Source organism: Suillus paluster, assembly GCF_016628075.1.
Source record: "Suillus paluster strain FC165 chromosome Unknown EDB91scaffold_42, whole genome shotgun sequence".
In the NCBI taxonomy this organism is placed as follows: Eukaryota; Fungi; Basidiomycota; class Agaricomycetes; order Boletales; family Suillaceae; genus Suillus; species Suillus paluster.
In genome coordinates, this window is record NW_024537602.1 from 234,745 (window position 1) to 247,490 (window position 12,746).

The window sequence follows — 12,746 nt, forward strand, 5'->3', positions numbered from 1 at the left end:
CTTACAATGCTGATAATCGCAGCACTACACAACTCATGTTGGTCTGCTTTGTTCTACTGCACGCTGCATTGACATAGTAAAAGCACAGAAGCTAACTGGTGAGGAAATACTTAACATATATTGCAGTGTACCTAACCCTACGTTCAGTCTTAGTGAATAAAATTCATATTCCGCTTCATTAGCCATGGTCACTGTGTGTTGTCCAAAAATTCCGACGGCTTGGAATTGGCTGAGAATATGGGGGGTACATAAGGTTTCAGCCACATCGGAGCCATCAAATATCAGCCGACTTCAATGATGTCAGAAATCTGACCCTTTAAATTATCACTGGCGTCAACGATGGCTCAAACTTAGAGGTACCCTCACCTACGTCTTATCTACCTTACAGTGGCTTCTACGTGAAGTATGTTTTGCGCGTTGTACACATATACATATATATATAACAAATGTATATAATATGGCAGGTACTATACCCATTTCTAGGGTTACACGGTATTCTCCATATGTACACCTGTTCTTGCATGCTGCACGCCGCATGCGCAGGCATGCGCTGCCACCAACCAACCATACCAACCCTACCATACCATACATTTCCCAACAACTCAATGAGACAGTGGACGGACGGGTTACAGCCTATCGCTTGGCCGTTTGATGTCTACTAATCAACAAAGCAAGGTACGAGCTTATAGTTGAGTCTTAATGCATAGTTGACTCTCGTATACCTGCAGCGGCGTATATGTCCGTGCTCAGTGTGTGAGCTATCAGGTCTTTTTCAGACCGGTCAAACTATCAAAAATCACCTCAAGAACCACGGTCGTGCACGCAGGCAGCATCTTGGCAGTGGTGAACCTCCGCAGGCTCAGCTGATCAATGGGACCGCTTCGGACGGAGATATCACAAGTCAGGACGAATTTTTGCTGGATGATGACCCGATACTCCCTGATTATGGGACACCGTCCCAAGAGCTTGAACTGCTCGGCATTTTGCCAGACAATGCACCTTCTGTATCTGATATAGATCACCCGGGCGGTTCGAGTTCCCCTCCGCTATATTTCCCTTCCTCAGATGACGATGACACAGAGTTTGATCAACAGTACACGCCTCTGCCAAGCAGTTCTCCCCTGCCATATCTCCACTCGTCATATGACCATAACGTGTCTCTTAGTGACGATGATTGTACTAGTGTCCTATCACTTACCTTTAACTCGGCTACTCGCAATCACACTGCTGATGAAGAATCACGTATTAATGCCTCCGACGAGGAGCTATTGTACACTGAACATCTCGACGATGAAGATCACTGGGTTCCTGAGAATGATCCGCAGTTTCTTCCCAACGATGCACTATTTGAGGAAAATACTCGTGTCGACTCAGATGAACCTGATAGTGTTGTACCGCCCGCGTTATCGGAACATCAAGCACTGCTAAATGGCTATGTGCACGTTTTTGCCAATGCTGCATGCAGACGTGCGACACATGCAGATGCAGAAGAGACCCTCAATTTACTCCATTCAACAATCACAAGCTGCTATCCTGGCGGAATTTCCCCTGAGCTTCAGGGTGACTTAGACAGCATGGCGCGAACTCTTCGCACTGTCGAGAAATGTCTCGGCATTGATACGGAGAAAATTTTTACTATGTACATTCTTTGCCCATCTTGCTGGCAAATGTACCATCCTTCTGAGCTACCAACAATGCAGTCTCGACTGTGCACAGCACCTGGATGCTCCGCAGTGCTATTTCGCCTGAAACAAATGAGTTCAAACGCACAAAAACGCATCCCATACAAAGTGATGCCTGTGGCGTCCTGGTAAATGGGAGGAACTTCAACATTGGCAGGAAGGATGGGGACCATGAACCAGCACCACCTATCACACGAGATGAGTGGTACACTGAGAAGGATGTAAACGAGCCACTCACAGACATATATGACGGGTGGATGTGGCGTTCACTCCGTACGGGCATAGTGCGCCAGTGGGACTCGAAGAATCTCAAAGTAAATGACATTGACATACAAAAACTCAACCAACGGTTCGTGTCCTTGAAATGTGGCCTCGTTGTGCATATTAATATCGATTGGTATGTTTTAAACGAGTCTTAATTGCCATTTCCTGACATTGCCATTGACGGAACAGGTTCCGTTCACTTAAATGTGCTAATTATTCCACTGGCACGGTTTGGCTGACTATTGACAACCTACCGCGATCAATACAATTTTTGTGGGAGAACACATTTTTACTCTTCGTAATTCCAGGGCCAATGGAACCAAATACAGAGCAGCTCAACGGACTACTTGAACCTTTTGTTTGAGAGATCGAGCAGCTCGCACAAGGTGAATAAATACTCTTGTCTGCTACATAACTCGACTCTGAATACATTTGTCAAGGGGTGCTTTTCAAGGTTTTTGGGCATGACGCAATGGAAATGGTGCATGTCGCACTCCCCTTTGGTCCGATGGATACTCCAGCACGTCTCAAGACAGCTGGCTTCATATCTCAGAACTCCGAGGACCATATGTGCCCATGCTGTGACACTCCGTTTTGCTTGTTGGTTGATCCTACATGCTTCGATCATACACGTATGATTTTCTGATGTTTCATGGTGGCATACTGATTTAAAATTTCTAGAATTCCACTATCGAGACTCCGCAAAGCAACTAAAGTGGAAATTCATACACGGACATTCCAATGATCCCAAAGTACGAGCGAGCATTGCAGAAACCAAGGGTGTCCGCATGTCGATTCTGGATCGCCTTCCAATGTGGAACGGGTCATTAAGCATTCCGACAGAGATCATGCATTTGTTTTGGGGTCCAGGTGAGTTGTTCGTTCAAGGTATTATCTCATAATTCACCCGTTGTACTAGGCACGTCTGGTCAAATACACAGAGTTATTTTGATAGAAGGATCAATGTTCACCGGGACGGGGAAACACTCCGACATCACACCAATGGATCGACTTACAGCATTTCTCGAGTCCATATGGTGGCCGAATAACTCAGGACGTTTTCAGATCAAGGTAATATTGTTTTGAACCTTGAAAAGGGGAGTACTGATCTGTACATAAGATTGCAAGTGGGGGCGAACATCCTAAAGCAGATGAATGGCGAAATTTCATGCGAGTATACCCTGTCGCAATTGCAGTTGCATGGCAATTGTGGTCTCGCCATGCTGATGATGAGGCCCCTTCTCCAAAGAAGTGCAGCAAGATCCAACAGGCCATCGTGTAATCGAGGAAGCTCCTACACAAACGTCAGATCAAGAATGTATCTCGCAATGAAGATGCCGACGCAGAAGATTATTTAGCACTTGAAGACATCAAACCATCTCACAACTATCATTCTCACTACGAAAACATCCTGCGATACTGTGCTGCGACCCGAATCTTTGCCTCGCGAGAGATCACACCTCAGGAGGCCACTCAAGCTGAAAACTTCATATCAGAGGCTTTTCAGTCATGGGCACAATTGAATTGTCATCTCACACCAAATTTCCACTTCGCCGGTCATGTAGTTGAGTACATTCATACTTATGGCCCTGCATACGCCTGGTGGATATTTCCCTACAAGCATGCAATTGGTATGTTAGGAAAGGCCAACCACAATGGCCATGGCAGTGGCGAAGTGGAAGGCACCTACATGCGAGCATGGTGGAAGACCATGCTGATTCAAGAACTCGTGGGTTACAGTATTTGTCTGCTATTGTTCTCACTGTTTGCTGACTCAAACCCAGTTGACACATCTGCAGGAAAGACCTGATCAAACCGAGCAGGACCAGCTAGCCATTTGTGCGCTACTCAAGGCTGTCAAAGGTGGTGCCGAAGCTGATCAGCAAAGAGGGACCCTTATGAATTATATTGTGCTCCTGTCCAACCCACACGATTCGGGTACATTTTTATCACCTTGTCCATTACTAGCAATAATCAACCTGACAACAGCGAGGATTGTATTTCCGAAACAATTCAAGTTAATCAGCTTGCGGCCACTGGGTGTCTATGCCATTGTTTTGCAATTCCTGCATCTTCATTTTCCCAAATTCAACTTAACGTCAGATGCAGGTGAAGCATCCAATGGTATTCCATTTGACTCACAAGGTGTCCGGTCATATGCGAATGTGACCATTGGTGCTGCAAAGTATGGCTCATTCCATCATCATCGTGGAAAGGGATTTTGCTATGGCTATACCAATGGACGACATGCTGCACATATTGAGTATATATTGTCAGTCAACATCCCTCGACAAGACCCTCCGATATCTGTCAATGTTGCTCTCATCCGATGCTTTAAACATCACCCACAGGATGCCAACCACCCGTGGTCTCTATGGTAAGCCTATCCTTCATTACCTACAATGACTCAACCATGATATCAGGGCAACTGACCTCAGGATTGCAACCTGGAAGTATAATGTCCTCGGGAGCCTTGAGGCATGTTGTCTTGATGATCTTAGTGGTCAATTTGCATTCGCACCAGTTCACGCACCAAGAATGGGTCGCTTGTGGGTGACTTTCTCGTTAGACACGGTTAGTATTTTGTATGTTCTGATCATACAATTATGTTAAAGAGAGAATTTCAGACCTCCCAAGAACCGGATAACAGCAACCCTTAGAGTCCCTCTTGTACCATTAAAGTGCTGCTACAGTATACATGTCATGCCTTATGCTATTGTACATATGGGATCCATTTACTCTGAATCATAACTAATTTCTTCTTGCTCTGAGTCGTCGATGTTGGGATCTGTGGAACTCTCGCTATCACCAATGACATGGTCCTCAGTCATTAGAGCCTCTTGCTCGTTACGCTCCTCTAGAGAAAGAGAGTGAAGCCACCTTGTGGAGACGGCCCATCGTGGGGTCTTCATCGAATCATGAACCGGCAATGATTTCGCCATCCTGGGTGGGCCTTGCACTCGAGGAATCTGTTTTTTCCACATCTTCGTCTACCACACCTCTTATCTCTTTGATGGCCCTACGGAACTGTTTAAACATAAATAAGACATGGTGCAAGATCACATAAGGGGCAAACTCACATCCTTCGATCGCCATACAGGTGGGCATGTCATTAAGATCGTCGTCTTCTTCTTCTTGTATGCTTTTTGGCGTGGATTGAGGAGCGAGACAGCTTCGTCATCACTCGAATTGATGTCATTGGAGGCATCTGAGCCACTGTAATCGGTTGATTGCCACTTCGCTGCAAAAATAAAGTTGTATTCCTCGCCTGCTAGTGGTGGGAAGTCGGGACGGACAGCAGATGCTAATGCTGCTTTCTGTATGATGGTTAATATTAAATATTACATTTGTCAAAAATACGCACATCTAACTGGCGTTTCTCACGTCTGGCACTTTGGACATTGAGCGACTGAACACTGATTGGCTTTTCCGCCTCCTTATACTTCTGCTTCATGTTCTTGAACACCTTGCCCATCAGGGACTTGAGAGTCTTGCTAGGAAGTTTGTCAACGGTATCTTGAGACAGTGTAGGCTCGTATGTGCATGCATCACGACGAAAGCGTTCAACATAAGCTCTGTGCCACTTCGCATTCACTGTCCATGACAATTCCCACTTCGGTCGTAAAACTTTCGTTGACAAGATCTTGTTGTCAATGGTGAGTTCATCAATGTCGGCCCAAAATTCATTCGTGTTATCAACTGGTGCTGGCAGGGCTTCATTGGTCTTGATACCCATCATTTTCTGCAATACCTGTCAGATAGCACTCTACAGATGATAATTTAGACTTCAATCAAACAAACAGCAACAAAATACGAACATTCATTGAATTGTCAGTGCGAGACAGTGCAGATTGCGGGTCTTGAACCTCGAGAGCCTCAAGACAGCGGATGATAGCCTCAACTTGCATATCGATTCGATTTGTAACCGCGCTATGATCTTGGGAAATTCGAGACTGTTCTTTGCGGAGCTGGAGTATTTCGCCTTGCATGGTCTGAAGCATGCTATGCTGTCGGCCGGATTCCAACTGGGACCGAGAGTGAGCTGATACTTTATCTTTGCTGCTTCCTCCAATGGACTTGCGCGTTAGGAGTCCAGAGTCAAGTTGCACATCGTCGCTATCATCTTCTGGGATGGGAGGGATGTCTCTCGCTTGTGGCAACTTGGAGTGACTTGATAACGCGATTGTGTTCTTTGAGGACACAAGTGGCTGCATGGCGTTGCCGACTGGTTTTGGTTTTGGACGTGGCCGGTTAACATTGGGCTTATGGACAAGAAACGAGCGAGTGGGAGTCAAAGAAGCCTGGGGCTCAAGAACGACCTGTTTCTTAGATGCGATGGCACTGCGAGAGGGCTGTGGATTAGGTTGAAGAGGATGTATCGATTGTGGTACTGCAGTCAAGGGACATTCTGGAAGATTGGATTGTGGAGGTACAGTTGGACGAATTGACAATGGTGCAGTTGGACGAATTGACAATGGTGCAGTTGGACGGATTGACAATGGTGCAGAAGAACGAATTGATGGTGGTGCAGTAGAACAGATTGACGACAGTACAGAGGGACAAACTGATGGCGGCAGAGCAATTTCAGCAGGGACCCTCAACTTTGAGGGAATTGGAATCCTCAAAAATCCGATCAGATTTAGTAAAAATTGACACTATAACTAAGGTTGCACGTACTTTGAAGTCTTTTGATTTGATGGACAAATCTTCTTGGATGCTGGAAGAAATGGGGACTGGAAACGTCGAGTCGGAGGGTGCCCCGCATATCCATGAGTACCTGTCAATGTGGGCATGTTCATATTGTGGTCCTCCGGCTCTGAGCTAAGTGAATCAAGCTTGTGCTTCTTCGACATAGGATCATGCCCATTGTCAAGGAGCATAGGATCGACAGCAAAGTATGGAAGCTCCGAAGTCTCAAGTTCGGGGGTGTATTCCATTGGTGGTGTACTACGGCCACCTTCGGCAGCAGAAGATGATGCCTCTGCAGACGTGGTATATGCAGATTCAGTACCTGTTGCACCGAAAACAAACTGCAACTCCTCGTAAGGCACTGGGTTAAATACTCGCACTTAGAAGATAGTATGTTGCATCAGCTAACAGATACTTTGATTAAGAATATGACTTACTACTGGTCACACGCTAGTATGTTTGACTGGCAGCGCACACGTAGGCTGGTGGCCGGGGGTGGCCTATGTCCAGCACAACGAGTACTTGTGTATGGCTATAGTATTTAATGTATGATCAGCCGGCGTTAGTTTCAGTCGGATTATGTACCTTTGCTCAGATGTATGTGGTTGCAATTGGGCTGTGCCACAAGGTAAGTATTCAGACCAAGGTGCATGGAGTTTTAATTCATCTTGCCCTGAACCCTTCAACGACAATCTCAACAGCGGTGAGCAGCAACCACACACTACTCACTCTGAATCAAGCAGCTGGCCAGCATAAAGACAATGACAGGCTCACAATTGGTATGTCAACAGTGCTTGGCTAAAACTCGTTGATTACTGACATTGACGATCTCTTTTACCAAGGTCATGTCTTAGCCTCAGGCTCGAACTACATAGGGTAAGTTCATTGCAACCGGACCTCGCAAACCATTACTGACTGTAAGGTATGAACTAGTAGCAACTGCCAACGGCCCGTGTAAGCAACCCATGTATGTGTCTATGTGCATATATTCACTTTTCACATACTAAAACCTGGCACTCCCTCAACTCAGACAGGCGACTACTGAGGGTTCACGAGACATTCACAAGAAGGTACGTGCTTGATCATGTGGTATTCAGAGCTCTCGACTTATCTTTTCGCAGCACATTGAGCATTTATGCACCGCTGCCTGAAACCCCATCTAAGTCCACCATCACCTTCCAAGCCCATGCCAGTGTCCATCACCTGCTATCACCACTTCGCTTATTGTCGAGCACTTCTGGGGTTCAGTATATATACAATATGGGCTATGTAGCAGCATGTATTATAATGTCTGTAGCTGATAGCGCGCGGCTGTATTCGCTGGAATATATATATAACGAATTTTGCAATATTCATTATTAATGGATATATACTTGTGGTTTATCATGTATATCCAGCATCGTTCTGGACCCATGGTAGCAGCTGGCTTTGAGCTGGCTAGAACTTGATGGCAAAACTATGTCTTCGATGTGGCTCCGATGTGATAAATCAACCATCTCGAAGCCGGTTTATACCATAGGTCCAGAAATGGCTAAAACTTGACCCTGGGGTCACCTTCCAGCCAGGTATTTACCATCGGAAAATTTTGACAACACGCAGTGGGTGGCTGACGATGTTGACAAATGTTATCTTCCAGCCGCTGGTGAGAGTGTGAGGGGAATTAAAGTTGGGCTGGGTTTGAATTTTTGTTGTAGCACGTGAGTTGTATCTACCTTACTGTATAATTTTGACCTTAGGTTCATCACACTGTAGCTAGCTTGATGAACCGAACCTATTTTTTGTGACAGTCACAGCTGTTTTTGGGTTGACGAACCTAATTTTGTGACATAACATATGATATGTTTGTTTTGAGATATGTTTTTATATGAAAACATTCACCTAACCACTTTTTCTACTCCTTATTGTCATTTTTGGGCTATACTGTGTGTAGAAAGTACATATATTATCCTACTGAACATGTATATATGAACCTTATGAACTTATTGTAAGTTTGTCACAGCTGTCCTCGAGAGACGAACCTGTCACAAAGCCATTAGGTAATGCAGTGCAGAAACTCCCACGAACCTAAGGTCGAAATTATACAGTACTCGCAATCCGCCCCTCCACACTCGAACCAGTGGTGGGAAGGAACCTGGCAGTGATATTGAAGTGACGACTATTATGAAGGACCTTGCCGCGGTGCTGAAGTGGTGATCAACTATTACGAAGGACAAAAAATCGATATAGACTTGCTATATTTTTTCTTTCGTGCTGACGTTATTACTACACTTTTCCATTCCCCTTGTGGCCCATCTTCAACTTCGAGTTCTCGACTCAGTGTATACATATCTCCTATCTACAAAGTGTTCTACATTCGATTTACCTCCAGAGGCGCAATGAACCGAAAACGAGCCCGATGTGATGCGGTCCTGTATCCAACAACAAAGGCGGAGGCGTACTTTGAACGGCGAGCAAGTTCGCGCATTAGGAGCCGAAGTGTGAACGTAAGAAGTGCCGTGGCAAGTGCTGGTGCCAGTTTGACAAACCACTGTGATCATTGATCAGTATCTTGAAAGCGGTACAGCTGTATTCTTGAACCTTATCATCTCTGAGCGCTATGTGGATCCTAACTTAGACTGCATCGGTGCATCCTTTGATTCATCGACAGAGCTCGGCCAGTGCCGATCCTTCCACAGATTCCACATATCGGTGCATGTGTAGTCCTTGGATGCAGTACGTTCTTCCTCATTGCACAACCTCGAGTCAGGGAGGCGGTGGTGGCGAGAGATGTGAGTCCTTCTAGCCCAATTAATGATTAAATTTGACCTCCTTCAAAACCTTCTCTTATCGATGAACTCGATTGAGCGCATCGATCTGCATCATGTGCATGACCGTCACCAATCGAACTTGATCTGGTAACTCATTCCCAACTTTCGTGCGATGTGCAGTCCAGTGTTGCCATACTGATTCTGTGAAAGTCCACGGAGATCTTCTTGGGCGGTGAAATTGAAGAACACGCGCATTTTGGGCGCACAGAATGTTCTCTATTTATGAAAAACTCAATTTGATCATCGTTGCTTCGTTGCCTCTAAGTCACATTCCACAGACCGATGGGTGCCATATAGCCCATAGCCCTGGCTAACCTATGATCAGCGCCTGCCCGCATTCAGTGGCTCCATTGATCTGCACACCACACCACACAAAAACGCCTCCAGGCAGCATTCTATTCAATCGTTTAAGATCAGTGCTTCGTTCTTATCCTGAAAATCCACAGCACTTATTCCAACCAACGCTGTTACCTGAATTCTCTCCCCAAAGCCTACGTATACCAGTAAGTTCCCTCAGCTCGAGAGATCGAAGCCATCGTGCGATGTAATGATCAACAGGTCCACGCATTACTATTTTTGATCACATTCAGAGATGGGAAAATGGTTCAGTCGGATTCTGAAGCCAGAAGCGCCCAATCCATCCCTCGTCGACATAGAAGCGCGCCGGCACGCAGAGGCGGCTGCTGAGCAAGCTCGCAAGGATGCAGAGGCTGCCAGGGCTGAGATCACCAAGCTCATCCAGGAGAATCAAGAATCGCAGCAAAAGGCTGTCGAGGCTCAGCAGGCCGCCATGCAAGCCGCGGCAGCTGCGCAGGAGCAGACTCATAAGGAAATGATGGCGATAATGCAGGCCGAACGGGCCGCCACAGAAGCCCGCTCTCTGGCGGAAGCTGCTGCCCAGTCCGCCAATGAAGAAGCGAAGAAGAGGGCAGCGGAAGCAGAGGAGGAGCGGAAGCGAACCATCGCTATCCAAGAACAAGCCAAAAAAGACGCCCAGGCTGCCCAGGAGCAGGCCAAGAAATTTGAGGACGCCGCTAACGAGGAGAAGAGAAAGGCGGCTGCCGCCCAGGAGGCGGCCAACGTGTCGAAGAAAGCAGCGGAGGAAGAAGTAAAGGTGGCCAATGCTGCTAAGGAGGAGGCTGAACGCAAGTTGAAAGATGGTATTCAACCTGTCGTGACGCCCACACATCAAGAGGTTCTCGCTGCCAAGCAGAGGGTTCAATACCGCGAGGATCTCTTCCACTTTGCAGTAGCCGGCGTGGCAGGTGGAGGAAAATCATCTCTCATCAACGCCTTGCGTGGCTTGCGTAACAAGGATATCGGATCTGCCGCCACTGGCGTCACCGAGACAACGCTGAACCTGGCCAGATACGGTAACTCCAATGCGGAATACCCCTATGTCTGGTACGACATTCCTGGCGCGGGCACGCTCAAGATCCCAGACTGGCAGTACTTCAACGCACAAGGACTCTACGTCTTTGACTGCATCATCGTCTTGTTCGACAATCGCTTCACGATGACGGACATCGCCATCCTCACCAACTGCAGGCGTTTCAAGATCCCCACGTACATCGTCCGCTCTAAGGCGGACCAGCACATTCGTAACGTCATGAAGGATATGGGGTACGACAGCGATGATGATGAAGACGAGGATCAAAAGAAGAAGCTCTATCAGACTGCGCGGCAGCAGTTCATTCAGCAGACCCGCCAGAGCGTCAAAGACAACCTGGAGAATGCGAATATGCCCAACCAAAGGGTTTATATCGTTTCGAATGAAACGATGCTCAGCGTCGTCAAGGAAAAGCGGCCGAAGAAGGTCATCGACGAGATTGAGTTGTTGAACGATTTGATCGGGGAGGCCCAGACCAGGCGAGCAAGCCGTGATGAAGCGGCGAGTAGTGCGAAGGATAAAAAGTCGATGTAGTCGGTGGTGCTACCTTTCTTCATATGTTCCTTCTTTTGGGCTGACGTCGTTACTGCTCTATTCTCGATATGATCATTCCGCTTATCTTCGCCGCCGACTCGCAGTCGGTGATCATGCTGTACTTCCTATGTTTCTTCCTTTGGTCTAACGTTGTTACTTCTCCATTCTTGACATGTTCATACACTTGTAATTACTGATCTTCATCGCTGACTCCGACTCTCAATTGAACCAGTGGTTTACAGACTGTTCTACAGTTGAGATTTCTGGTATAAACCTAGAGACGAAAGGTATCGCAAGACTTCTGATGTAACGCGATCCTGCGCTTCCAACATCACCCAATGACCAACATCCTCGAGGGCGACGGTATTCAGTCGTGAAATGGATTTGTGGGCGTTCCGGACCGCTGACGGGGGACACGAGGCATCTTTGATTCCGTACATGATCATGTAAACGAGGGATACGAGCGAGAGGTTCGAGACGATGCTTATAGATAGCAATAGGAGGATTGTTTCACTTATACCTTCGGATTTCTCCATTGTACCTATTTATACAGTGTACGACAGGCTATACTGTGATAATAATACATTACCTAGCTTACAGTGGTAGCAGAAATGTAATACATTAATTGCTGTACTTACAGGCAGTAGTAGGCTGATGTATCACTGGTGAATCCGAAAATGATGCTTTCATCCAGCCTGTTCCTGGTTCTCTGGGTTCTTTTTGATTGTTCCTCCGTTCTTTCGGCTGTTCCTCCGTTCTTTCTGTGTCAGCCGACTTTATTTAGCCAATATATTTATATGCAGGGTTTTATTTAGCACATTTACCCACGCAGAGGTATGTACAGTTCTTCGGCAGTTTGCGGGTGGCTTGAGAGCTAGGTTAGGTGTACGAGAACTGAACGGAACTTAGCTGAATGTCCCGGGTCTTCCAATTTTTACCTGTATCTCACCGTCGATGACAATGCATGGCTTGGACCTCAGCGCTTTTTCTTTTTCAAAGCTTTCTTAGACTTACTCCTGCGTTTTTTCGCAGATCGTTTGCGTCTCGTCTTCGCGTCAGATTTCGAGCTACTCGTTTCGTCAGATGACGTAGTCTTGGTTTTCTCACTCGAAGATGAACTCTAATTGGGGTGATATTTTGCAGGACAAGGAGACTCTAATATTTGCCACCTGTGAATAGTGATAGAGATCGATCAACACGCACTGTTTTCCCGACACACCGTCATGCTTCAATGAGAAGAATGCCTCTGTGCCGGCCCCCAGTAAATGCCTGTATGCACGGGGCGACCCCTTATTCCCTCCTTTGGTTGAATATCATTTTAATAACACCCTTGCAGATCTACCATCCAATTTCCTACCATTTGGTGCTGCCTTACATTGA

The 12,746-nt window shown here is 46.6% G+C and overlaps 3 protein-coding genes across 3 annotated transcripts; 2 read left to right on the forward strand and 1 right to left on the reverse strand.

Moving 5' to 3' along the window:
- Positions 1–651: 651 nt before the first annotated feature.
- EDB91DRAFT_1250362 (uncharacterized protein) lies at positions 652–4,606 on the forward strand (the record flags this gene model as incomplete). Its single annotated transcript, XM_041323215.1, has 14 exons — positions 652–675; positions 729–1,639; positions 1,717–2,079; positions 2,136–2,244; positions 2,314–2,332; positions 2,387–2,578; positions 2,628–2,816; positions 2,866–3,017; positions 3,067–3,222; positions 3,256–3,675; positions 3,731–3,884; positions 3,936–4,323; positions 4,370–4,520; positions 4,574–4,606. The coding sequence occupies 14 exons, from the start codon at positions 652–654 to the stop codon at positions 4,604–4,606; spliced, it is 3,261 nt and encodes a 1,086-aa protein (XP_041175346.1).
- A 256-nt stretch (positions 4,607–4,862) lies between these two features.
- On the reverse strand, positions 4,863–6,883 carry EDB91DRAFT_1083637 (uncharacterized protein; the record flags this gene model as incomplete). Its single annotated transcript, XM_041315650.1, has 5 exons — positions 4,863–4,973; positions 5,027–5,263; positions 5,311–5,688; positions 5,765–6,566; positions 6,624–6,883. The coding sequence occupies 5 exons, from the start codon at positions 6,881–6,883 to the stop codon at positions 4,863–4,865; spliced, it is 1,788 nt and encodes a 595-aa protein (XP_041175347.1).
- Positions 6,884–9,600: 2,717 nt separating this feature from the next.
- On the forward strand, positions 9,601–11,476 carry EDB91DRAFT_551930 (interferon-inducible GTPase-domain-containing protein). Its single transcript, XM_041327691.1, has 2 exons — positions 9,601–9,945; positions 10,001–11,476. The coding sequence occupies exon 2, from the start codon at positions 10,035–10,037 to the stop codon at positions 11,364–11,366; it is 1,332 nt and encodes a 443-aa protein (XP_041175348.1). The 5' UTR covers positions 9,601–9,945; positions 10,001–10,034; the 3' UTR covers positions 11,367–11,476.
- The last annotated feature ends 1,270 nt before the right edge of the window (positions 11,477–12,746 follow it).

Excerpts from the sequence above, each read along its gene's own strand:
- EDB91DRAFT_551930 (XM_041327691.1), top strand. The coding sequence starts at position 10,035 with ATGGGAAAATGGTTCAGTCGGATTCTGAAGCCAGAAGCGCCCAATCCA.